The 24,644-nt window shown below is 49.0% G+C and overlaps 1 protein-coding gene across 3 annotated transcripts in view; it reads right to left on the bottom strand.

Moving 5' to 3' along the window:
• Positions 1 to 24,644, bottom strand: part of CORO2A (coronin 2A) — a 55,072-nt gene that overhangs the window by 11,204 nt on the left and 19,224 nt on the right. For all 3 annotated transcript variants that reach the window (XM_041763935.1, XM_041763933.1, XM_041763936.1), the window contains exons 2-3: positions 15,993 to 16,193; positions 1,839 to 1,955 (exon numbers count right to left, since the gene is read on the bottom strand). In XM_041763935.1, the coding sequence (XP_041619869.1) occupies positions 1,839 to 1,955; positions 15,993 to 16,193 (318 nt within the window). The remainder of the gene's footprint in view (positions 1 to 1,838; positions 1,956 to 15,992; positions 16,194 to 24,644) is intronic.

Genomic DNA, 24,644 nt, shown 5'->3' with positions numbered 1-24,644 from the left:
CCAGGGCTTCCTTTCAGAGTAGTGTTGTCGAGGATATAAGGGTAGAGAGTAAGCTCCGTGTTACAGAGGCTGGGGACGTGGGGGCGGGGGGATGACACGGAGATGGCCGTAACCTGATGTTCTCTGTCGTCCTTCAGAGCTCTTAGGCCTCTATGTGATTGGACGCCCCTTTTCCCACAGGGTTTCCAGGTAGACTTTGCTTTCTTTGTTTTTTGTTTTTGTTTTTTTCAGACTTTGCTTTCAATTCAAAAAATATTTATTTCCTGGTCATCTGGATTTAAAACCAGCAAGGCAACCCCACGAGTGCCAGAGGCTCCCCATGATGTGTTGGGTGAATGCTGTTCCTGCACAGAACTGGCCACTGCTGGAGGGTGGACTGTGGGCAGATGTGTTTGGGAGGCGCAGACACAGCCCCCATGCTGCTCAGAGCTAGAGGGCCACCCCTGCCCCACAGGCCCCCGGGGACAGGGAGGAGACAGTCCAGCAGTTAACACGGCGGGCCTGGGTGGGGTTAGGCACTGCCACCCTCAATAGTTATATCCATTCTTTCTGCCCCCCCGGGCACCTGGGGAGGAACGGTGGCCAGAGATGAGGTAGCTAGGAATTTAATAAAGACCTTGAAGGGAGTCTTCAAAGCAGTCCTTGAAAAGGCAGGTATTCTGAGTGGGGACAGAGTCAGATATTGGCTACCCAACCACTGGAGACAAGGCCGATTCTCACATATGGGGCCTGACTGCCCCTTCTGTGAAGCCCCCTCCCCAGTCACTTTTTATGCTCCTCATCATCCTCTATATGGAAACTGACACAAGTCCTCTGAGAATTTTCTACTGGCTTCTCCTGATGAATTGGTCTGTTTCCTTCAATCAGACAGTGAGGGTACAGCAATACATTCTATTTCCCTTTTTGCTTTGATGGCTAGGAAGCTCTGAGCTAAACCCGGAGCTCGGCACTTGCAACCCTTCACAATCAACGTACCGAGCATCATTTCTTCACTCCCTCCATCTGTGGCTGCTGCTATTTAGGGAAGTGGGATAGCTCAGTGGAAATATATTGGGCCCTGGAATCAAGCCTTAGTCTGAAGCCTTGTTCTGCATCCTCAGCCTGTGTGACTTTGGGCAAACTGCTGTACCTCTCAGATCCTCAGGTTCTCCATAAGAAAAACATCTTACCTTCTGAGGTTGCCGGGAAGACAAGGTGAAATGGTATGTGTAGTGAGAGTCAGTGTCTTTTATTTTAAGCTGTGTCTTTTAAGGCAACTCACTCCATTTTAGAGGTTGGCACAGAACATATTATAAATAAATAACACCAAATGTTGTAGGGGGCCGGGATTATGACTCTGGTACAGAATAGGGGCTCAAAAAGTTGGTGCGGCTGAAGCTTTGGGGATGGTTGTGGTGCCCATATTCATATAAGGATCCCACTTCTATCCTTTTAAAGCTCCATTGTCTGTGAGGTAAAGTGTCACAAAATTTTCACGTAACAAAAAAAAAAAGCTCCGTCCAGCATTTTAAAGTTCCCTCAAAAATGGGCTTTTCCAGTGGACTGCAAGTCTAATTGGATCCTCATTAAATGGTTGGGAGCTGTTATGCCCATTTTAGAGGTGGTGCGACTGAGGTCCAGAAAGAAGGTCTAAAGGGACAGTGCCCCAAGTCTCAGAGCCCAGAACTTTTCCCCCACAATCTCACTTAGCCTCTCCCCGCCACAGTGACCCCCACAGTGATCCCATGAAGGATCAAGGGGTCAGGAGCATCTGAACCAAATACAGACACCCTTCCACCTCCCCTGCCCCAACCCCACTCCGCTCGGGTAAGGGAACCGCCTCATGCGCTGACACTCACTGTGGTATCTTCAGAACAGGAGGCGATCTCAAAATCATTAAAAGGATTCCACTTGATGTCTAAGACGTTCCCTTTGTGCCCGCAGACCTTTGGGTAGTGGGGGTCCAATTTTCCTGTCTGCAAAACAGTGCCCAGGAGTGTTGGGGAGAAGAGGGGGCTAATTCCGCTTAAGCATCTGGATGGTCACTCGGGCAGTCAGCAATCACTGGGTAGACAGGGAAATGTAAGGGACAGAATGGGGTGTGAATCTAGGCCCTGCCATTCTTCTCTGTGTGATGCTGGGGGAGTCACATCACTTCTCTGAGCCTCAGTGTCCTCCTCAGTAAGATGGAGGCAATCATAGGTATTTCACAGGGTTCATGTGAGGATCATAGGAGATGAAGTGTGGAAAGGGTCCAGCACAGTGCCTAGCACACAGTAGGCATTCAGTAAAAGGAGACTTCCCTTCAGACACTGCTGGTACAGCCACTGTGGAAAACACTCCGGCGGTTCCTTAAAAGGTGAAACATAGAGTTACCATGTGGCCTAGCTATCCCACCCCAGGCATATCCCCAAGGAAAATGAAAATACAGGCCTATAAAAAACTGGTATACCAGTGTTCGTAGCAGCATTATTCATAACAGCCAAAAGGTAGAAACAACCCAAATGTCCATCAGTGGAGGAATGGATATACAAAATGTGGTCTAGTCATACAATGGAATATTATTCAGCTAAACAATGGAATGAAGAGCTCACACACGCTCAACCTGACAACACGATAAGTGAAAGAAGTTAGACATAAGAACCCACACACGGCATGATCCCACATAAATGAAGGACCAGATGTGGTTTCACTGTTTGAGCAAATTAATACATCTTCCGCTACTCTGTATTCAGAACCCTGACTAATACATATGAAAGCTCCAGAACAGGTAAATCCATAGAGATGGATTAGTGGTTGCCCAGGACCCTGGGGGGAGAGGGCGATAGGAAGTGACTGCTAATGGACATGCTGTTTCTTTGTGGGATGCTGTTTCTTTGTGGGGTGATGAAATTTTTTTGAAATCAGACAGGGTGATGTTTGCACAAGCATGTGACTATATTAAAAACTACTGAATCATACATCTTATTTTTATTTTTTTAAAGATCTTATTTATTTATTTGACAGGGAGAGAGCGAGAGCACAAGTAGGGGGGGCAGCAGAGGGAGAGGGAGAGGCAAGCTCCCCACTGAGCAGAGAGCCCAATGTGGAGTTTGGTGTCAGGACCCTGGGATCATGACCTGACCGAAAGCAGACATGCTTACCTGGCTGAGCCACCCAGGTGCCCCTGAATCATACATTTTAAAATGGTGAATTTTATGGTATGTGAATGATATTTCAATTAAAAAGAAAGAAAGAGCATTTCCTTCCCTTCCTTCTTTGCCTGCTGAGAATTGCTGCGTGGGTGCTAGGAGGACATGTGTCCTGAGCAGAGACTTCCAGCTCCACACACAGGCCTGGATTTCCTGGGTCATGGGACCACTGCGCTGGTTCAGTCACAGCACCTAGAGTGGGCAGTGACTAGCACACTCATTTCACTGCATGGTTTAGCAGAACAGGCCTGAGGACCCAAAGCCAAATGGACTTCATCCACATCCACCATCCGCCTTAGGTGCTGAAGCCCGCCCCCTGCCCCCAAATGCTCTGCAACCCAGTTTTCTATTTATGAGGAAGAGACAGTTGAAAAGAAAACTGGCCAATATCCATTTATTCAGCAAATCTGCACAAAATAGTAGGTGACAGGTCCTATGCAAGGTGGCAGGAGCACAGGATGTAGTACCTGACCTGGCAGGATCAATGTTTTCCGGGTTTTATCTTTCAAGAACAGAGTGGACTCAAGAACACCCATCGCCTCTCCTTCCCTCACCTCCCCAATTCTGCAGAAACCACTGACACCTTGCCCAACTGAGATTGAGCAAAGACAATGTGGTATCTCCAACTCAGCTTAATAAGGCTGCAAAACCACAGCTGCCATGGGAAGAGCCACAGGGCTTCTGGGTCCCTCCGGCAAACTAGCAAATGCTGACACAGAGACCCTGGTTCACGGGGGCTTTATGCATGCATCTTATAGCTCTGCAAGCAGAGGCAGTGGTCCTGCGCTCCCCTTCAGAAATACTCTGCCCAGGTCAGCTCTTGCCCTTCGGGGAAAGGGTATTAGACACCTTTGTCTGGATCCCATACTGGAGGGGAAACTCTATACAGGGCATTATTTGATAAGCTGGAACATGAAAGGTAGATTAAAGTATTGTCAGGTAGCCCCGATGGCCTAGCAGTTTGGTGCCACCTTCAGCCTGGGGTGTGATCCTGGAGACCCAGGATCGAGTCCCACATCAGGCTTGGAGCCTGCTTCTCCCTCTGCCTGTATCTCTGCCTCTCTCTCTCTCTGTGTGTCTGTCATGATTAAATAATAAAAATAAAAACCTTAAAAAAAATAAAGTATCGTTGCAACGTTAAACTTTGTGAAATTAACGTAACACGGTTTTATAAGAGAATATGCCTACTTTTAGGAAAGACTCAAGTATCTAGGGATAAAGTTCAAAGATATATGTCATTTATCTTCAGATGGTTCAGAAAAACAATTATACCCTCCTATGTACATTCAGACAGAGAAAAGGAAAGAATTTGGGTCATTTGTGCATGATGTGTGAGTTCCATTTGGGCTCGTCCACAAGGAAGAGAGGTTCATGCTCCCTGGCCCCCACAGCGGGTAGCACCTGGAGCCATGGCCCTGGAGGAAGAACATGCACCTACAGATTCTGGCCCAGGTCTCCACAGGACCACCCTCCAGCCACCAAGCTCTCCCTAGCCCCCAGGCCATTCTGCACGATGTCATGGGTGAGCTTTCAAAAACTAAAATCTGGGATCCCTGGGTGGCGCAGCGGTTTGGCGCCTGCCTTTGGCCCAGGGCGCGATCCTGGAGACCCGGGATCGAATCCCATGTCGGGCTCCCGGTGCATGGAGCCTGCTTCTCCCTCTGCCTGTGTCTCTGCCTCTCTCTCTCTCTCTGTGTGACTATCATAAATAAATAAAAATTAAAAAAAAAATTATAAAAAAAACAAAAACTAAAATCTGATCGTGTCGTGCACCTGCTCAAGTTTTGCAAGCTTTCTCCTCTCATGTGTAAAATGTGAATAATAATCTCTTCCTCGGGGCAGCCTGGGTGGCTGAGCGGTTTAGCGCCGCCTTCAGCCCAGGGTCTGATCCTGGAGACCCGGGATCAAGTCCCACCTCAGGCTCCCTGCATGGAGCCTGCTTCTCCCTCTGCCTGTGTCTCTGCCTCTCTCTCTCTCTCTCTCTCTCTCTGTCTCTCATGAATAAATAAATAAAATCTTAAAAAAAAATCTCTTCCTCGTAGGGCTATTATGAGGGTGAAGTGAAATATCGTGCATAAAAAGCCAATCAGGGATGCCCTACAGTAAGCGATCAAATAAGAACAGCTTTTGTTACGTGCGTGCGCGCGTGCGTGCATGCCCATGTGTATCAAAAAACAAGGGAAAAGACTAGAAGGAAATGCACCAAAATGCTATTCAGGGTTATCTCTAGATGGTGGGAAAATGAATAGTTATATAATTTTCTGTGTTTGTTTTGGTTTTTAAAAATTTTCCAAACTTTATATAAAACGGTGTGGATTTTGCACTAAATCAGAGGTATTTAATACAGAACTCCAAACTTTCTGAAAAGATGGATCCTCCCAGGATTAGCCAAAAATGTATTACAAAACTGCAGATCTTGGAGGCCTCTCAGAGGCCGGGAATGGTAAAGACACAGCAAAACTCTCTTCTCCTGACCTGGTGGTAGGCATCACCAATGGATTATAGTACTCTCATTGACCCAGCCTGGAGGGCCATGCTGAGGGCCACAGGGAACACCACGGGGTAGGGGTGGGGGGTGCTGGGGGTCCCAGGGAACACCATGAGGCAGGGGGGTGCTGAGGGTCCCAGGGAACACCACGGGGTGGGGGGGGGGTGCAGAGGGACCCAGGGAACACTACAGGGAGGGGGGTTGCTGAGAGTCCCAGGGAACACCATGGGGTTGAGGGGGTGCAGAGGGTCCTATAGATCACCATGGAGTGGGGGTTGCAGAGGGTCCCAGGGAACACCATGGAGTGAGGGGGGTGCAGAGGGACCCAGGGAACACCACGGGGTTGGGGGGGTGCAGAAGGTCCCAGGGAACACCACAGGGTGGGGGTGAGGGGGTGCTAGGGTCCCAGGGAACACCACAGGGCGGGGCTGGGTGGGGTGGGGTGCAGAGCAGGGCTGCAGCCCAGGACTCCGGCTCCCAGGTGTGAGTCTGTGCTGTGCTTGGGCCCTGGGCTCTGAGTCAGTGTCCTGCCCACTTCTGCACACAGCCTTTCCTTTTCTCAGGCCGTTTCCTGGGTCAAAGGGCATGGGCAGCGCTGAGTCTTTTGTCTGGCACACCCAACCACTCTCTGGCCCAGAGCCCTGCCCTAATTTTGGTCTGGAATTTTTCTGCAAAGAGCCGATTGTCAGGCTGGCCTTGGGTGACAGGAGACGAGCTGCCCAGGAGCTGCATTCAGACGGGAGCGGAGACTCGCGTGAGCCAAGGACTCAGGAGGGGCTTCAGGGCCGGGCACGGCTCAGATGGGCCAGCACTCCTCCCAGGCGGCCCAAAGCAGAGACCAGCCCCAGACAACTTCTCTTCTTTCTCAGGGAACGAGGGATGGCTGGCTTCCCACCCCCAGCCGGAGCCAGCAGGCTGCTCTGCCTAACAGGGTTTGTGCTGAGATCCGACATTAATAGACATTATTAGCCAGTCTCATGGGCTATTGACTGAGCTGCTAAAAGCCCTGTCATGACAGGGACATTTATAATCAGGAGGCCACTCCTGCCTTTCAGTCCACTAGGCCAGCAGTTAGCCAGGGGACACTCGGGGGAGGAGGGGGAAACAGACCTCAGCTGCTAGGGTGGGACAGCTGTGAGGCCACTGTCACAACCCCCAGCGCTCCCAGGGGTGCAGCCGTTCCTACAAGAGCTTCCAGGGACCTTTCCAACGGCCCAGGGTGGACACGAGGGTGCAGGGGTGGTAGGCACAGGTGCAGGGAGGCTGCACGGTGAGGAAGAGGTTAGGTGGGCAGGCTGATTCTGGCTTCCTGGGGTTGAGTTCCTGCTGTGGCACTCACCACCCTGCGACCTTGGGCAAGTGACTTCAGCTCTCTATGCCTCATTTCCTCATCTATGAAATGGCAACCGTAGTAGGACTTCACAGGGTGTGAGTGATTACACGAGTTCCTACGACAGTGTCTGGCACATGGCAGACTCTCTGGAAATTCACCTGTGTAAGCTCATTAGAGAAAATTACAATGACCCGGTTTTATGGTCATTCAGAATGTTTTGGGGGTGGCCTAGGGATGTACTCAGTGTGAGGCCAAACTGTCCCACAGGGGACTCCCATCTCTCCCTACACAACTGACAGGCGACTGAGCCAGGGCGCCCTCTGTGAATAAAGTGATGCCTAGATGGTACTCCAGTGAATGAAGTCGCACATTCTCATGCCTGTAAGGAACAGGTCTGCAAATGTTACTCTTTAGGAACCATCATTTAAGGAATCCTTTCTGTGCCAGGCCTAGCACAGAAAGGATTGCTCACATTATTTGATTTACCTCCCAACCACCCCAAGAAGAATCCATATTTACAGTGGGCAGTGGGGGAGCAGAGGGGTTGACAGTCGCGTGCTAAGGGCTGGCCGAGCCTGGGGACCTCGGACTATCTCTCTCCTCTCACTGCCTGCTCTTGCCACAGTTATCATTGGCATCAGGCGCCACTTTCATGCAGGACTTCCCTGGAACTGGAAGAGACTTTCAAACAAAACAAAACAAAACAGAAAGCAACATGCCATTCTGGCCCACACCCTGCATTTCTAGAAGGAGAATCTGAGTTTGAAGGGAGTAAGTGTGGAAGGCTGAGTTTCAAAATGTGGGCTGGGACAGAGATGGAAGCCTGATGAGGAAGGCAGGATTTGTCTGCAGGCAGCGGGGACCTCTGGGAGGGGACGGAGCAGGGGAGGGACGTGGTCAGACACAGGCTTGAGAAACTCAGTCTGGGTCTCTGGTGGCTCTTCTGCAGGCTCCTGGAGGCCACAGTGTCGGCCTGGTCCCCTTCAACCTGGTCCACTCCCCAGGCGCATCCCCAGGGCTCTATCTCCCCTTACGTTCATCTCTCCCCAACCTCCACACCTCACAGCAAAGTCCACCCTGTGCACCCCCCAAGGGTGGTTCTGCTGCAGGCGGGGCCCCAGGCTCCGGGTGAGCCCAACTCCAGACCTTCCTGCCTTCCTGCGGTTGCTTCTTTTGTTCCCTGAGCACAGCCCTTATTGCCCAGGCTGTAGGAGCCTCCCTCCAAACAGGCCTGCCCTGGGTCACAGTGAGAAGAAGGAAGCTGCCTGCAGAGTCACCTAGCACCTAAGGCAGCCTGGCCCTTCCCTTTTTCTTTTTTTTTTAAAGATTTTATTTATTTATTTATTCATGAGAGAAACAGAGAGGCAGACACACACAGGCAGACAGAGAAGCAGGCTCCCTGCAGGGAGCCCGATGCAGGACTCAATTCCAGGACCCCAGGATCACGACCAGAGCCAAAGGCAGACGCTCAACCACTGAGCCACCCAGGTGCCCCCAGCCTGGGCCTTCTGAGAACTTTCAGGACACTGTGTGAGGCCAGGCACTTTCCGACACTGAGGCTCCTATATACATTCCATTAAATAATTAGCCAGCTTGTACCTCCCTTCCTTCTGGGGGCACTAACTTATTGATACCTTTCTGTGCCTGGCTGGGATGTAATCCCTGGTAGCCCACAGGGAACCCTTCTAAACCAGAGCCCAAACCAAGAAGCCACAAGCAGGTCAGTGAAACAAGAGGGAGGCCCCATGGCCACACCCAGGTGCGGGCCACATTCTGGTCCTCACCCTCAGGGCTCGGGATCCTTTGGGAAGTCGTCTCCCTGAGCCTCACCAGCCTCACCTGCAGGATGGGACAATCCTTCCTACAGAAGGGGCTAAGGAAGGCATGGCATAAGCACCTTCCCAGGTTGCCACACGAGAAAGGGCCCTGCAGGCCTGTCTGCTGGGAAGTGGCCCAATGCAGTGCACCGTGGGGGTTACCCAAGAAAATATCAACCAAATGCAATGCGCGCTCCTTTCTGGACCCTGATGCAAAAGAACCAAGTATAAAGAGGCATTTATGAGGCAATCAGGGATATTTCCACCTGCATTTGGTGGGAAACAGGTGACACAGAAGCTACTGCCAGTGTTGCCATCCTGGCCTTGGGGTTGTATCAGAAAATGTCCCAAGTTTTTAGAATTGCACACTGAAGTTTATGGGGGTAAAAAGACAAAATGTCCAGGATTTGCTTTAAAATACTTTAGGAAGGGATGTCTGGGTGGCTCAGTCTGTTGAGCACCTGACTCTTGATTTCAGGTGGTGACCCCAGGGTCATAGGATCATGGGATTGAGCCCCACGAGCCCCATGTCCTGCTCCACGTGGCATCTGCTTTTGAGATTCTCTCCTCTCCCTCTGCCCCTCCCCACCTGCTCTCACATGCTATAAATAAATAAATAAATAAATAAATAAATAAATAAATAAAATCTTTTAAAAATACTTCAGGGAAAAAAAAAGGATGGATGAGGCAAGAGTGGCAAAGCCTTGGAAATTCTAGAATCTGGGTATAAAAAGAGTTCAGAGTATTGTTTTTATCTGCTTTTGTGTTTGAAATCCTTTTATTAATTACAAAACAAACAAACAAACAAACAAACAAAAACAGATTAGAGCCTCGCTACTGAAAACGCATTTTGCAAACCAGCAGCATCAGCATCACCTGGGAGTAGGAATGCCAGAAATTGATGAATAAAAATACAGGATGTGTGAATTTCAGATAAATGACAAATAATTTTTTCAGTGTAAGTACACTCCATGCAATATTTTACTTATACTAAAAAATAGCTTGGGTGTTTCTTATGAAACTAAACATGTAAAACTCCTTTAGGATTCAGTGATTTGCACTCATGGGCATTTACCCAGAGAAACGGAGACTTACTTCCGTTCACACAGAAACTTATACGTAAATGTGTATAGCAGCTTTATTCCTAACAGCCCCAAACTGGAAACAATCACGTTTTGGCTTTCAGCGGGTGACCGGTTAAACGGATGGTGTGCCTCCAAACCACACAATACTACTCAGCGATAATAAAACAAGAATGAGCTATTGATCCACACCAACAAGCTGGATAGATTTCCAGGGAGTTATGCTGAGTGACAAAAGTCAAGCCCCAAAGGTTACATGCTGTATGGTTCCATTTATGTGACATTCTTAAAATGGCACAAGGATAGGGGCCCTTGGATGGCTCAGTGGGTTAAGCCTCTGCCTTTGGCTCAGGTCATGATCTCAGGGTTCTGGGATTGAGTCCCGCATGGGGCTCCTTGCTCAGCAGGGAACCTGCTTCTCCCTCTCCCTCTGTTACTTCTCCTGCTGTGTGCATGCTCTCTCTTGCTCTCTCTCTCTCCCTGTCAAGTAAATGAATAAAATCTTTTTTTAAAAATGGCACAAGGATAGAAAAAGAGAGATTAGTGGTTGTCAGGGGTTATGGAGAGGGTGGAGGTGGAGGGAAGTGGCTAGAGCAGCACGAGGGATCTTTGGGGTGGTGGCAATGTTCTGCATCTAGACTGAACCTATGCCAATATCCTGGTTTTGGTCCTGTACCCTAGTCGTGCAAGATGTTACCGCTGGGGGGAACTGGGTGAAGGGTACACAGAATCTCTGTGTGTTATTTCTTACAATTTACAATTGCATGTGAATCTACAATGATCTCAAAACAAAAAAGTTTCATGACAAAGAAAAACTAAGCGAAAAAAAGTTATTTGGTGCTTATTTGATATTCAGGTTTAACTGGGCATCCTGTTTTATCCGGCAACTCTGGAGCTTGTTGCAATGCAAGCTCCGCAGCCCCACTTCTGACCCACTGAGTCAGAATCTGTGTTCTGACACTCAGGTGTGAGCTCTGATTAGTGGCTTCCAGCTCCGGTTGTGCTTGGATTCATGGGAGTCTGTGGTGGTAGCAATTAACAGGTGCCCTTGAGCTGTTTATGATATTTCAAAAAGCCCAAGGAGAATCACACATTTTACCTAGGATCAGGCTGTACAGTGTGACTGTGCAGGCTTCCCACTGGACTCAGAATATTCCGAGTCAGACTCCTGCCCTGACCTCCAAGACTTTTCCAGTCCCAGCCCTGCCCCCTCTTCTGACCTTATCTCCCATGTCTCTTGCCCTGATGACAATTTGTACCAATTTGTGTCTCAAACACACCAAACCCAGGGCCCACACTGAAGCCATGCTCACCTCAGGGCCTTTGTACTTGCTATTGCACTCTGCCTCTAGAGCTTCAATCATCAAATGTTGCCTCCTCAGGAAGGCCTTCTCCAATCATCCTGTCTTTCTAAACTAAGTCCATTCTCCCCACCCAGGTCCATACTCCATCATATCAAAGCAACCTATTTTCTTAAATCATTTGTTAGTAACTATTTATACTTGGTAGTTGATTGAGTTAGAAACTGTGACAGTTCTGAAAGAGGCTGAGTAATACAAATCTGAAAAATACATTAATTATTTAATTAATTAAGAATACTGTCTGTTCAGTGGATAGAATCTTTTAAATGCCCCCAAAGCTTAGGAGAAACAAAAAGCCAAATGGGTCATCTCTAGGGGACCTTTGAGCTCTGACCCTCAAGTCTTTCCATAAATCCCATTTTGCATTTGTCCCTTCCCAACCTGAAAAAATTCAGCTCTAGAATAGTTTATACATCTTACCCTGGCATTCAAGGCCCTTCTCATCTGGCCCCAATCCATTTCCCCAGAGCATTTCCCTTCCCTCCCCCCTTCAACACAGAGTGTTCATCTGTTCTGGCCAGACCGTTCTCTGCACTATTGCCTCTGCATATGCACAGTCTCACCTGCAGGCTTTGCTGGTGCCATTCCCTTTGCCAATGATGCTCTCCTTATTCATGTGAATGAACAATCATTGGGTATTTTGTTCAGTCAATGAAAATTTATGAGCACCAATTACATGCACAAAATGTTATCGATATACAGGTAAATAAAGTACCGGTTTTCTTCCCCACCCCCAACTATTCCAAGTACATTGGAAGGTACTAGCAGAGTGGCTCAGTGATTGAATGTCTGTCTACCTTTGGCTCGGGTCATGATCCTGGGGTCCTGGGATCGAGTTCTGCATCGGGCTCCCCACGGGGAACCTGCTTCTCCCTCTGCCTACATCTCTGCCTCTCTCTGTTTCTCATGAATAAATAAATAAAATCTTTAATAATAAAATCTTTAAGAAAAAACAAAAAAGAGGTACTAGCAGAAGAACTTTAATGCAAAGTAATTAGGGTATGATGGTATCCAAAGAAAGGAATATGCTGTGGAATATATCCTAAAAAGGAGAATATTGTGGAGATTTGGGAGAGGGAGAAAGGCTATTCATGAACATGGTACATATTTCCATTTTCTTAGGTCATCTTTAACATTGGTCTTTCAATAATGCTCTGTAATTTTCTCCTTTTAAGCCTTGTTTATTCCTATATCTCCAATCTTGTTTTATTCCACTGCAAAATGTTTACATATTCTAGTGTTAGGTATATAAAAATGCAATTAATTTTTGTATTCTGATGTTTTTTTTAATCCAGCCACCTTTCAAAGTCCCTTATTATTTTTGTAATAGCTTGACCACATGTTCTTTTGGGCTTCTATGTAGGCAGTCATATCTATAAATAAGAGTGGTTTTATGTCTTCCTTTTCAATCCTTATACCTTTAACTTATTTTTCAGCCCTATGGTACAGTCCATGACCTTGAATTCATTGCTGATTTTGAAGGGCTGTTTCTAACATTCCATCTTTATGAATGTTTGCTCCATATTAACAAAGAGATCAAATATCACCAATATTACCAATAATGGGACAAAGTGACAATATGTGTCACATGATATAATGAGCTGAAGGTACAACATCGTTTGTTTAACATTCTTGCCCAAAACGTATAATATGCACCTAATCATGAGAAAAAAAATAAAAAATCCAAATTTTAAAATGTTCTACAAAATATCTTTTCTTTACCCACTTAAAAAACGTCCATATCATGAAATAGACTAGGAGATTTGACAACTAAATATAATGAATGATCTGGAGTTGGATTCTGGATCAGAAACAAAATTTCAGCACATATACATATGGAGAGAAAGACATACAAGAGATAAAAAGAAAATCTAGCAGAATGTTAACAACGGGTGAATCTAAATAAAAGGTTTTAAAACTTCTGTTTCTTAGGTTAGTGAAATTCTCTTTTCTGAGTTTGCTAAGAATTTGTATCATGAATGGGTATTGAGCTTTATCAAATGCTTTTTCCTGTATTAACAAAGATGACCATACGGTTTTCTCCTTTCATTTGTTACTATAATGATTTACATTTATAGATTTATTAATATTAAGCTCTCCTGAATTTCTGGAATAAATCCAACTTGGTTAGAATATATCTTTTTAAAAAAATTCACTGCTAGATTCAGTTTGCTAGCCATTTTGTATACATCTTGAGACTGTCATTTTCCTTTCTTACTCTGTCCTCATCTGGTTTTGCAATCAAGGTTACATTGGCTTTTAGAATGAGGAGGGGAACAGTCCCTCTTTTCCTAATCTCTAGAAATGTTTGCAAAAGACTGAAATAATCAGTTCCTTGGAAGTTATAAAGAAACTGCCTGTAAAACCACATAGATGTTGCATCATCTTTATATGTGTTTGTATGAAATGTGGCATATTGTGTTTGGCTAAATGAATTGCTGGAAAATAAATTACCCATATATCTGCCACCCTCTCAGGTTAAGACATGAACTATTACCAACACAAAGGAGACCCCCCCCCACCATGGGACACTTTCCAATCATAACTTCTCCCCCTCCCTCAGGGGGCGATAATCATCCTGGTTCTTCTGGTAGTCCCTCACTTGCTCTTCCTTAAAATTTTTCTACTTACTTATACATCCCTTAAGGTAGAGCTCAATGCAGTCTGTATCTATCTTTAGGTGAATGGAATGAAACAGTTTGTCATTTGTTTGGTATCATTCCCTCAAAATTGTCATTAAGACTCATCCATGTTAGGGCGCCTGGGTGTGCAGTTGGTTGAGCATCTGACTTTTGGTTTCCGCTCAGGTCATGATCTCAGCATCATGAGATCAAGCCCCACATGGGGCTCCACACTCAGCAGGGAGTCTGCTTGAAATTCTCTCTCCCTCTCCCTCTGCCCCTCCCCTTTCTCTCGCTCTCTCTCAAATAAATAAATACATCTTTAAAAAAAGAGTCATCCGTGTTGTGGTATGTATGTATATATACTTTGTTCCTTTTCATGGTTATATATATTCCATAGTATGGACATATCATAATTGATTTATGTAATTCTTGGACATTTGAGTTTTTGCAGTTTTATGACAATATGAACAACACTCCTATGCACATTGTTGTATTTGTGTTCTGGTGCACATAAACACATTGCATTGTGTGGACTATACCTAGTAGTGGGATCTCTGGGTCATGGGGTATGTGTATGTTCCTCTAAACTGTCACAGTTTGTTCCAAAACACGTGAGGCAGTTTACCTCGTCACCAGAAGTGCCTGAGAGTTTACACTGCTCTGTATCCTCACCACCACTTACTATGGTTAGCTCTTTCCATTTTTTGCCAATCTGGTGGTTGTGGTGCTATCTTATTGCAGTCTACCCCTGAGATACTCCTGAATGAGAGCTTAAAATTTAGCTTTTGCTATTGCTTTCTAATTCAATTCCATTCGGATCAGAAAACCTAGTCTCTGAGATTCCATTTTGTATTATGATCTTCTGAAGTCCTTTGTTGGAGCAGCGGGGCGGGGGGGGGGGGGGTGCATGGCTAAGTCTGCTGTTTGTTGTTTCAGCTGACTCTTATTCATGGGAGCTCACATGCCTGGTGATCTCAGATTATGAATTTCCCTGATCTTACTCTGCGGGAGTCCTGTCCACATGGGGGATGCTTTCCTCTGGAGAAACTTCCCATCTGCCTCTGCTGTGAACTAGAGGTGTACCAGCTGGGATCCCTCGAGCCCCTTTGGAGGTTCTGCTTTGAGCCAACTCAGGCTTGGTATCCTGAAAAGGTCTGCATTTAGGTTAAGCTATATGAAACTACCACTTTTGGGATCCCTGGGTGGCGCAGCGGTTTGGCGCCTGCCTTTGGCCCAGGGCGCGATCCTGGAGACCCGGGATTGAATCCCACGTCAGGCTCCCGGTGCATGGAGCCTGCTTCTCCCTCTGCCTGTGTCTCTGCCTCTCTCTCTCTCTCTCTCTCTGTATGACTATCATAAATAAATAAAAAAAAAAAAAAAAAAAAGAAACTACCACTTTTGGGTTAAAAACTTTTTTTTTTTTTTTTTAAGATTTAATTTATTTCTCTGACAGAGAAAGAGGGCACAAGCAGGGGGAACAGCAGAGGGAGACAGAGAAGCAGACTCCCTGGCCCTGAGCAGGGAGCCTGAAGTAGGGCTTGATCCCAGGACCCTGGGATCATGACCTGAGCCGAAGGCAGATGCTTAACTGACTGAGCCACGCAGGCGCCCCCAAAACTGTTAAATATCAGCAAATGCATATGGTCTAACCTATACTGTTAACATCTGCCTGCAGGACAAGTTGCTTCCTCCTGCTTGCTCACTGCTTCCGTCTCCCCAGTTAGATTTTTGGCTCCAGATTTGTTTCTTTTTGTTGGGGCAGGCAGGTCGCTTTGGTGATGTCCCCAATGCCTTGCGAGCCCAGCAATGCATTACCAATTATATTTTATTCAGGAGTGAGTTATTTTGCAGTGGGATGGAGGGGAGGTCTTAGGAGTAGCTAGGCAACTGCTAGAAGCAGAAATCCCAGGATAGGTATTTGTTTTTTCCCAATGAGGAAACCAAGGCTCAAAGAAGTGAAAGGACTCAAGGTCACATGGCTGGTAAGAGGCAGGGATGGGATGTGAAGCCACATGTGAGACCAGACACCCAGGCTGCTTCTACTCCCCCTCTTTCTGGCACGGCCTCCAGAGGGCTGTTTGGGGTGTTGAGGCTCAGCAGGGGCATGAACTCCTTACCTGATGCAGGGGAATAACGAAGAAGGCCCCCCCGCAGGAGCACTCAGTCACCACTGCAATGAAATAGGGGTTCACAGCGCAGAAGTGATTGTCCTGGACGCTGTGGGTGATGGGCACCGAGTCGTAGCAGTTCTCCTTGCTGGCTGGTTTGCCAAAGACGTGGCGGAACTTGGAGCTCCGGTACTGGGGATGCCATGACATCTGCGGGAAACAAACAGGACAAGAGGGGCATGAGATTCCCTGGCCTGATAGCGGGACCCTCGGGGAGCTCACCTCGAGGGGGCAGGACCAGGGCAGCGGTCGGTTCTATATGCATGGTGCACTATCAAGGACACCCCAACAAACAGGCTGTAATTGTGGCTCCTTCTATGGATCTGGCGAGAGAGTGCAGGATCTTCACTGACCTGTTTGCTTGTCATCCCTTCAAGTATTCAACACAAAAGGCACAAACACCAGAGAGAAAAACTCACATCTCCTCCCTATCTGCCCACCCCACTCAGCCCAGCTATGTGGGTCACACTGTGTCCTCTGGAGCCAGCCTGTCTGGCTGGGCTCCAGTTCCAGCTCTGCTTCTTACTGGCTGGGTGGGCAAGTGACTTAAGTTCTGAAGCCCCAGTTTTCTCATCTGTAAAATGGGGATCACAAAATCTTCTGTTTCATAGACTTGTCATGAGGACTAAATTATAGGTCCCTTGATCTACAGTCATAATTACTACCACTATTATTAGCCAGGCATCTCGAGCTTCCCTAGCTCCTTATTCAGCCCAGCATTTGTTCACTCTGTTTACTGAGCATCACTGTATGACTAGGCCCTGTGCCTGGCACCAGGGGTTTGGAGAGCATGAGCATGAGCCCAGCCTTACAGGAGTGAAGAGTCGAATGAGTGAGGCCACTAGGGGAAGGTGGGCCCCTGGGACCCAGTGTATTATAGATAATAATAAAGGTTTGTACATGGCAGTCGGGGAGGGCTTCCCAGAGGAAGTGACATGTGAGCTATAATTGGAAGGATGAGTAGGAGTTGGCCATGTTGGCAGGGCAAAGGTAAGGTGGGGGGGAAGATGTTCCAGGCAGATGGAACAGCCTGAGCAAAGGCCCTGAGAGAGAAGCAAATGTGGAATGTTTGGGAAATTACATGTGGTTTAGTTAGATTAGCAAGAAGATGTTAAAAAGAAAAAAAAAAAAAATATATATATATATATACGCATACAGTTATGTAAATGTGATGATGTGAGTGAAGAGAACACAAGCTGGAGGGAAGGCAGGGTTAGATCATAAATGGTAGAAGAGGGTCTTTACCCTATGAGTGGTCAAACACATGATACCATGTGGCTCCTCAGCCCTGTTGCTGCCCAGGTCAAAACCCTGATCCTGGCCTCTGACCCTATCGGGCCTGCCCATCCATGCTCCTCATCTAGGCCAGAGAGATCTTCTGGACACCAAGCCTGGCTGTATTCTTCACCCCACCCCCAAACACACACCTGAGGTCACCCTTGGGACACTCTTGATTCACTGCTGCCCTGTAGGAGCAAGGGCAAACCCAGCCTGGATTCAAGGCCTTCCAGTGGGGTCCCCCCCCCCTAATATTCCAAGATCCACCTTTTCTTGCTCATCTTTTAAAATGTACTTTCCAGATCAAGAAGCTTCTAGCTTCTCTGGTACCTGCTCTTGCATTTCCAGTCCTCTGGGCGTTCGCCCTTGCCTTCCCCTCTGCTTGGCCTGCCCTTCCCAGCCCCGTAATCCCTGCATCTATCTCCACAAGCGCAAACCCTCCCTTCTCCAGCTCCCAGGCCCCTCCTCCAGAGTCTTTCCTGACACTTCAAGTAGCAGAGCTCTCTCCTCTCCTCCCTCTGTCCTCGCCAGCCGTGTCCCCTCCCTGCCCTCAGGCCCCTGACCCAGCTGATGCCTCTGATTCCCGAGTCTGGTCAGGAACCTGCTTGCAGCTTCTTCAGAGAAAGGCCTGGGGCTCTGCTCTGGAAGTGCCTGGCACAGAGCTCTGCCCACCCCAGTCCCTAGGAATTTCCCAAGGGCAGGCATGTTGGGCTGGGCACCCACAGCGTCAGGATAAAGAAGGCACTTGCTTGGTGCTCAGTTCAAAGTCACAAGATTAGACTGTTGACCTCAAGAGGTCACAGTGATCGGGGTCCGACCCAGGAGCCAAACCCTCTACAAGAAACCCACCAGCCTCCTGGGACAGGTCTGTCCCATGAAGCTCAGATGTTTCAATTCACCTTTTGGGAGCTGCATTTGCCAGAGCTACAGGAAGTGGCACAAATGTAGGGACAGACTGACTAATGTCCGTCTGATCCCAGAAAGGATGTAAGAAGCCTTACAGAAATGGAGAGCACACAAGATAGAAGCAAATGGGAAAAAGCCATGGTGAGGAAATGGGGTCAGAGAGAAAATGCAGGAACAAAGAGATCATCTGATATTCCAGGGGGTGGGGGGACTAAGCTACTGAATGTGTGCTGTCAGGCCCTCCACACAGTGGAGGTGCACCTAGACTTGGGTCTGAGCTTCCTAGTGGCCAGTTCAATAAGGGAAACAGAATCACAAAGGGGATTTAGTCATTGTGTGTAAGATACAAGCCATCACTTGCTTTGGAGCTGCCCATCTTTTCTTTACTCTGGGTCCTGAGGGAAATGGGTCTGGGGGCGGGGGTCTTAGGAAAAAACAACAAAGACCAAGAGGTCCTAGGGTCTTGGTAATTAGATGGCAGGTGAGGAGCTGCCTTGGGCTGGGGCTGAGGTAGGAAAGGAGGGGGCAAATCAGCAGGCTCTGCCCCAGGGCCCCCCAGCTCTGCCTCACTTTCAGCAGCGGCAATGGTGTGGGGGGGTGGCGCACCTGTCTGTGGGTAGTGGTGATGCCCATCAGACATTCCATGGCTCCCCTCATGTTCCAGCCTCCTTGCCTTTGGGCAACCCCAGTATGAGCTCTAGCCAAAGGATCAGGGGCAGCCGCGATGTGTGCCCCTTCCGGGCTGAAGCATGTAAGCCCTGCCTGTGACCCTCCAGAACTCTCATCCGTGGCCAAAGGGATGAGAAGGCCACGTGTTCTGGATGATGGGGCTTGCATCATCCCGGGCCTCCAAGAGATGGTGTGGAACAGAGGACCTCCCCTCCACCTCCCCTCCCGACACGATGGACAGGGAAATAAACTTGCAGAGCGAACCGCTGAGCAAGTGGGGCTGTTTGTCACAGAGGACAGCCCATCCATCCTGACTGACACACTGCCCGGTGCAGCCGCAACCGGCAGACGGGCAATGGCTGGAGCACAGGAGCGTGGGGGCGAGTGGGCAGGGAGGCAGGACCCAGTCCAACCGGGAGCCGGGTGAAAGAACTTCAAACGCTGAGGGCAACAGGGAGCTGTCGCAGGGATTAAAACCGAGCTCACTTTTATTTTTTTATTTTTTTAAAGATTTATTTATTTTTATTTATGATAGACACAGAGAGAGAGAGATTGAGAGAGAAAGAGGCAGAGACACAGGAGGAGGGAGAAGCAGGCTCCATGCCGGGAGCCTGATGTGGGACTCGATCCCGGGACTCCAGGATCGCGCCCTGGGCCAAAGGCAGGCGCCAAACCGCCGAGCCACCCTGAGCTCACTTTTAGGTGGAGTCCCTTGATTGCCAAGAGCAAGACTGCACAGAACAGGTGAGAGGTGAGAATCACCTGGGGGAAGGAGGGCAGAGTGGAGAGGGGAGGGGGACAAGGCAGTGAGACGCCAAGGAGGGGGGAAAGCCAGCGTCCATGTCAAGTGCCGTGGGCCGTGGGGTAAGAGGGCAGGTGGTGGCTGCAGAGACCAGCATGACCCGAGCAGCATCAACACTCCTGGCCACTCCGGCCACCCCCCCCCCCGCCGTGCTTTCTCCCTTCATGGCCTGGGGCCTGACCCCACACCTGAGGGTGGCTCTCAGCCCTGGGTCAGGGTCAGGAGGCCCCCGGAGGCCTGGTTGGTGACTCCACGCCAATAACAGCTCACAGTTTTGGGGGGCTCGCTATGTGCCAGGTGCCCTTGTCAGTGCTTGCCCTGTATCAACTTACCAGGTGGGGGCTACTTTGCTCCCCGTTACAGACGGGGGGCTTGAGGCGGAGAAGCGCAGCTACCCACCCGAGGTCACACAGCCAGTGAGCTGTGGGGCTGTGGAGCTGGGGGCCGAGCCCAGCCCTGCCTCCAGAGCCTCCAGCTCCAGGTTCTCGCAGGTGACAACCGTGGTGAAGCCTCGTTCACACCCAGCACACGCTCCATCTCACCTAAGCCCTAAAGGGAGGCATCATGACCACTATCACCCCTACTTAACAGAAAAGTAAAACGAGGCTCAGGAAACGAAGTGGACACCTTCCAGAGAGAGGGCTGTCTGGGGCGCCTGGGAGGCTCAGTCGATGAAGTGTCTCTCTTTGGCTCAGGTCATGATCTCAGGGTTCTGGGATCGAGTCCCACATCAGGCTCCCTGATTAGTGGGGAGTCTGCTTTTGCCTCTGCCCCTCCCCCTGCTTGTGCTCTCTCTCTCTCTCTCTCTCAAATAAATACAAAATATATATATATAAAGAAAGAGGGTGGAGGCTGTTGGCCTCCTCCGATGAGGCCAACAGTTGCATAAAAGTGACAGAAAACGAAAACTGTCTCAATGACCTTCTGTCCTCTTGCCCCCAACTCCACTCCTAACTCTGCCCCACCCTACCCTGCCCTAGCATCTTATCTCCCCAGCCAAAGTTCTTCCAGACCTGTTGCTGAGGAAGCAAATTTACAGGAGTGGGGAAAAGGGCCAAGCTAGGCAGGCCGTTTCTCCCTCTGTACGTGTTCCCGGTGCATACTCCTAAAAGAGTATGCACACATATATGTGGATGAAGTTTGTGCAAATGTTGTGTGCACTCTGTGTGCAAGTCTTTGCATGAGCACTGCAATCATCATCTGGGCCCGTGTACTCCTGTGGGTGTGCACGCACCCCTGTGTGCATCTGTGCGTGCACGTGTGTATCCGTGCATGCATGAGCTTAAGGACTCAGCGTTTCAGAGAACAGGAGCTTTGTTTCTCCCACAAGCAGGCACTTGCCTGGAACTACAGACTGCAGTGGGGCCTTGGCATGGTGAGGGCCCTCGCCCATGGGCTGGGCCAGAACGGCCGATCTGGGCCAGGTTTATCCCACGCCAGCAGTCCTATCCTGCCCGGTGCCATCCAGCTGGGCCCACATCAAAGTCACAGCGTGCCTTCTGAGGCGTGGCCCGCTGGGGCACGAAGTAGGGGGTGGCATGGCTTCTATGGCTGCTCTCCCATGCGTGTTTAGAGGGCCTGCTGCCATGGGATTAGGCTTTGTGGGCTGCAAGCTCCCCACCCTCCCCAAAGATTTAGTCATCTCTGGGTTTAATGTCGCACTGAGTTTATTTCTTAATGCCTGATGGTAGAATGGCTGTCCCATCCCTTCCAGCTCCCCTGCCAGGTAGGTGGAGATTGTTGTTGTCGCATTTGATGAGGGCAAAACTGAGGTGCCAGGGAAGTGACTTGACCAAGATCATATTAACAGGAGCAAGGGAGGTGGGGAGCAGAAGCCCTGGGTTGACCTGGAGGCCCCTCTTCCTGCTATATGTTTCTCTCTGGGGGTGTGTGTGTGTGTGTGTGTGTCTGTCTGTCTGTCTGAGGGAGAGAAAGAGAGATACACAGAGACTTTCCTGCATGCCCCCAAAGCCTGTCTTCCAGCCCAGCCCTGCATCATTGCAGGACAAGGTTTAGCTGTGGGGTGAATGAAAACCAAACCCAAACTGGGTGTGGTATAAACCAGCATAATAGATTATTCATTAATTGCCTGTTCCTGGCCTCAGGGGAAGCATGACATTACCTAATTTGGTATGAGACGTCAGGGATGGGTAGGGGTCTGGTGCTGCGGGCTACTATCGTCCCTTTGTGAGTCTGTAGTTCCACATCTGATACTGGCTGTTATATTTTATTTGTTCTCTTAAAACCTGACCTCGTGGCCAGTGAACTGCCCCCATACGTGCCTCCGGAGAAGGTCTACACCTCCTCACTTTGGTCAATGCAGTTAATAGAAGGGAATCAGAACCACAGTTTCCTAAGCTTAAGACATGAAAAAAGACCATACAAGTAAAGAACACTCTGAAGGCGAACCACAAAGAGGAGGAGTTAACATGACAAACACCTAATTATGGGTGGGTCCCTCACCTTGACTCCAGTCCTTGACCAACTATTATCCATTTTAGCGCTTATCCTGATCCTGATCTTGGGCTTCAAACTTGACAGGAAATTTTCTTTCTCTTTCGTCCTGAATCCTTATCAGGACCTCTGATACGCCCCAGAAGGAGGCAGCTATCTGGCTCAGAAAGCAAAGCCCAAGTGAGGTCCAGGCCTCCTGCTGTCAAGACACAGGTCTCTGCTTAACTAGCCATTCCCATGGAGGCTTCCTTTCTCACCAGGCAGAAAGAAGGAACCACAGGTCTTAGCGACTTCCTGCTAGTGAGATCTTATCCACAGTCCTTTCTGCTCAGGTGAGGCCAGGCCCTGGTTTACTTGCCACTTCTTGGCACTAAATGACTATTTTTGCCTTCCACCGTGTCTAGAGTGACACGGTGATATGCAGGGACCTGGGCCTCAGGGTCTCACCCCACTGGCTTAGTTTTCTTCCCTCCTTCAAGAAGAAGCAAGATGAAGAGCAAGAAGAGGCCTCTTCACTCTCCACAGAAGCAGGGGACCATCTGTCCTGGTTTGCCTGGCATGTGGGAAGGGAAGTGGCGAGGGGGCAGGATTTCCAGGGCTAAAATAAAGTCCCAGACAAATAGGGACAAGTTGGGCACCCCACCAACCACAGAGGTCTCCTGAAAACTGTTACCCGATTTACACACAACGATTCTAAGTCACTTGTAACCTTGACTCTGGCAATTTGTCCTAGAATTGACTTCCTAAAAAGCCTCACATCACGAACCAGAGCATAGAACGTTTCGAAACAGAAGAATACCAGGTTTGTAAAGGGAGGTGGATCTGCCTTAATTCAATCAGCAAGTTCCATCCGCTATGGGCTTAGTGCTTATCCTAGACCAGGCCCTGTGTTGGGACCCGGGTGCAGGGGCAGGGCAGGAGCAGTTCAGTCACTGCTCTCCATGTGTTTACACCTCTCAGGGAAATGGCTGAGAACAGCACGGCAGGAGATGGCATGATCCCAGACCGCTGAAGCACAGGCTGTGGGGTGCGACTCCAAACACCCATGAGAATCAGTTACATCAGATCACTGGGTGTGGGACCCCCGCCCCAGCTCAGTCTGACATGGGGCCCTGTGGCTTCTAAATCAAATTCAGAATGAAGTAAAAGGAAATAAAATGTACAATGCAGCTCCTCCATCACATTAGCAACATTCCAAGTGCTCAGTAGCTACTGGGTACCCAGCAGCCACATGTGGCTACTGGGTACCCAATTAACAGCATAATTACAGAGTATGTCCACCACACCTGTGTGACTTTGGGCAGACTATTTTTTTTTAAGATTTTATTTATTTATTTGAGAGAGAGAAATAGAGAGAAAGAGAGAGGGAGCATGAACAAGGAGGAGAGAGAGAGAAGCAGGCTCTCTGCTGAGCAGGGAGCCCAACATGGGGCTTGATCTCAGGACCCCCGGGATAATGACCTGAGCCTAAGGCAGATGCCCAACCAACTGGGCCACCCAAGCGCCCTTGGGCAGGTTACTTAATGTGTCTATTTCTTCACCAGAAAAATTGGGCATAGTAAGAACTAACAGTTAACTGATGTATGAAGTATGCTCCATGTACTAACTCAATCCTCACAATAATCCCTAAAATACTATTATCACCTCCTTTTTACAGATGAGAAAACGGGGGCCCAGAGAGGTTAAGCAACTTGTTCAAAATCACACTTGTAAGGCAGGTGAGCTGGCATTTGAAGCCAAGCTGTTGAGTCCTGGGTCTCTGCTCCCTCACGGAGCTGCCTGGACAATCAAATAAGATAATCTACATGGCATGTGGAATGATGCTGGGTGCACACTTATTTGCTGTTAAGATTGTCGTGGTCCCAATGTTTACAGGACGCTAAAATTTGATTTAGTATGTGACAGGTATGTGTTGAGGTCTGAGTAAAAATCCCAAATCAGGAAGTGCAAAGCAGCCCACTGGGCACAGAATTCTGACCCCTGGTGCTCACCACGTCGATGGAGGGAACAGATAAGCATCCATGAAACGCTAACCAATAATCCTTCTTGGTCAAGAAGAATCCGAAGATTGTATGTGTGCATCTCTGTGGGGGGCTCTTGGGGTAGAAGCTGGCTGCCTAGCTCAGCCCTGTGATGAGGGGACGACGCTCTTGCAGGGCCAGGGTGTGAGTAGGTGTGGTGGTGGCAAGACTGGGGAAGCCCTTTGGTTTCCTCTACTAGCACAGCCCAGGCAGGAGAGCAGGGACACAGCCTCAGGGCAACCCTCCCCCAGGCCTCCAACGCCCAGGCCATATCAGCAGTGGGGGCAGAGGCACCTGCAGCCAGCAAGTAAAAACAGCCCTGTCTCCAGGTTTTCTCTGCCGTGGGCCCTCTTCTCTGCCCCCATCTCCCTTCTTCCAGGTCTCCGGTCCTTCTGGTCTGGCACAGATGCCTCCCCGCAGGCCCACAGGAAATAGAGATTGAGTCAGAGACAAAGCCAAGAAATTCCTCTC

This window comes from Vulpes lagopus, chromosome 7 (assembly GCF_018345385.1).
Source record: "Vulpes lagopus strain Blue_001 chromosome 7, ASM1834538v1, whole genome shotgun sequence".
Taxonomy (NCBI): Eukaryota; Metazoa; Chordata; class Mammalia; order Carnivora; family Canidae; genus Vulpes; species Vulpes lagopus.
Note: the sequence above shows the minus strand (reverse complement) of the source record. Positions and strands in the feature narration are given on the sequence as shown.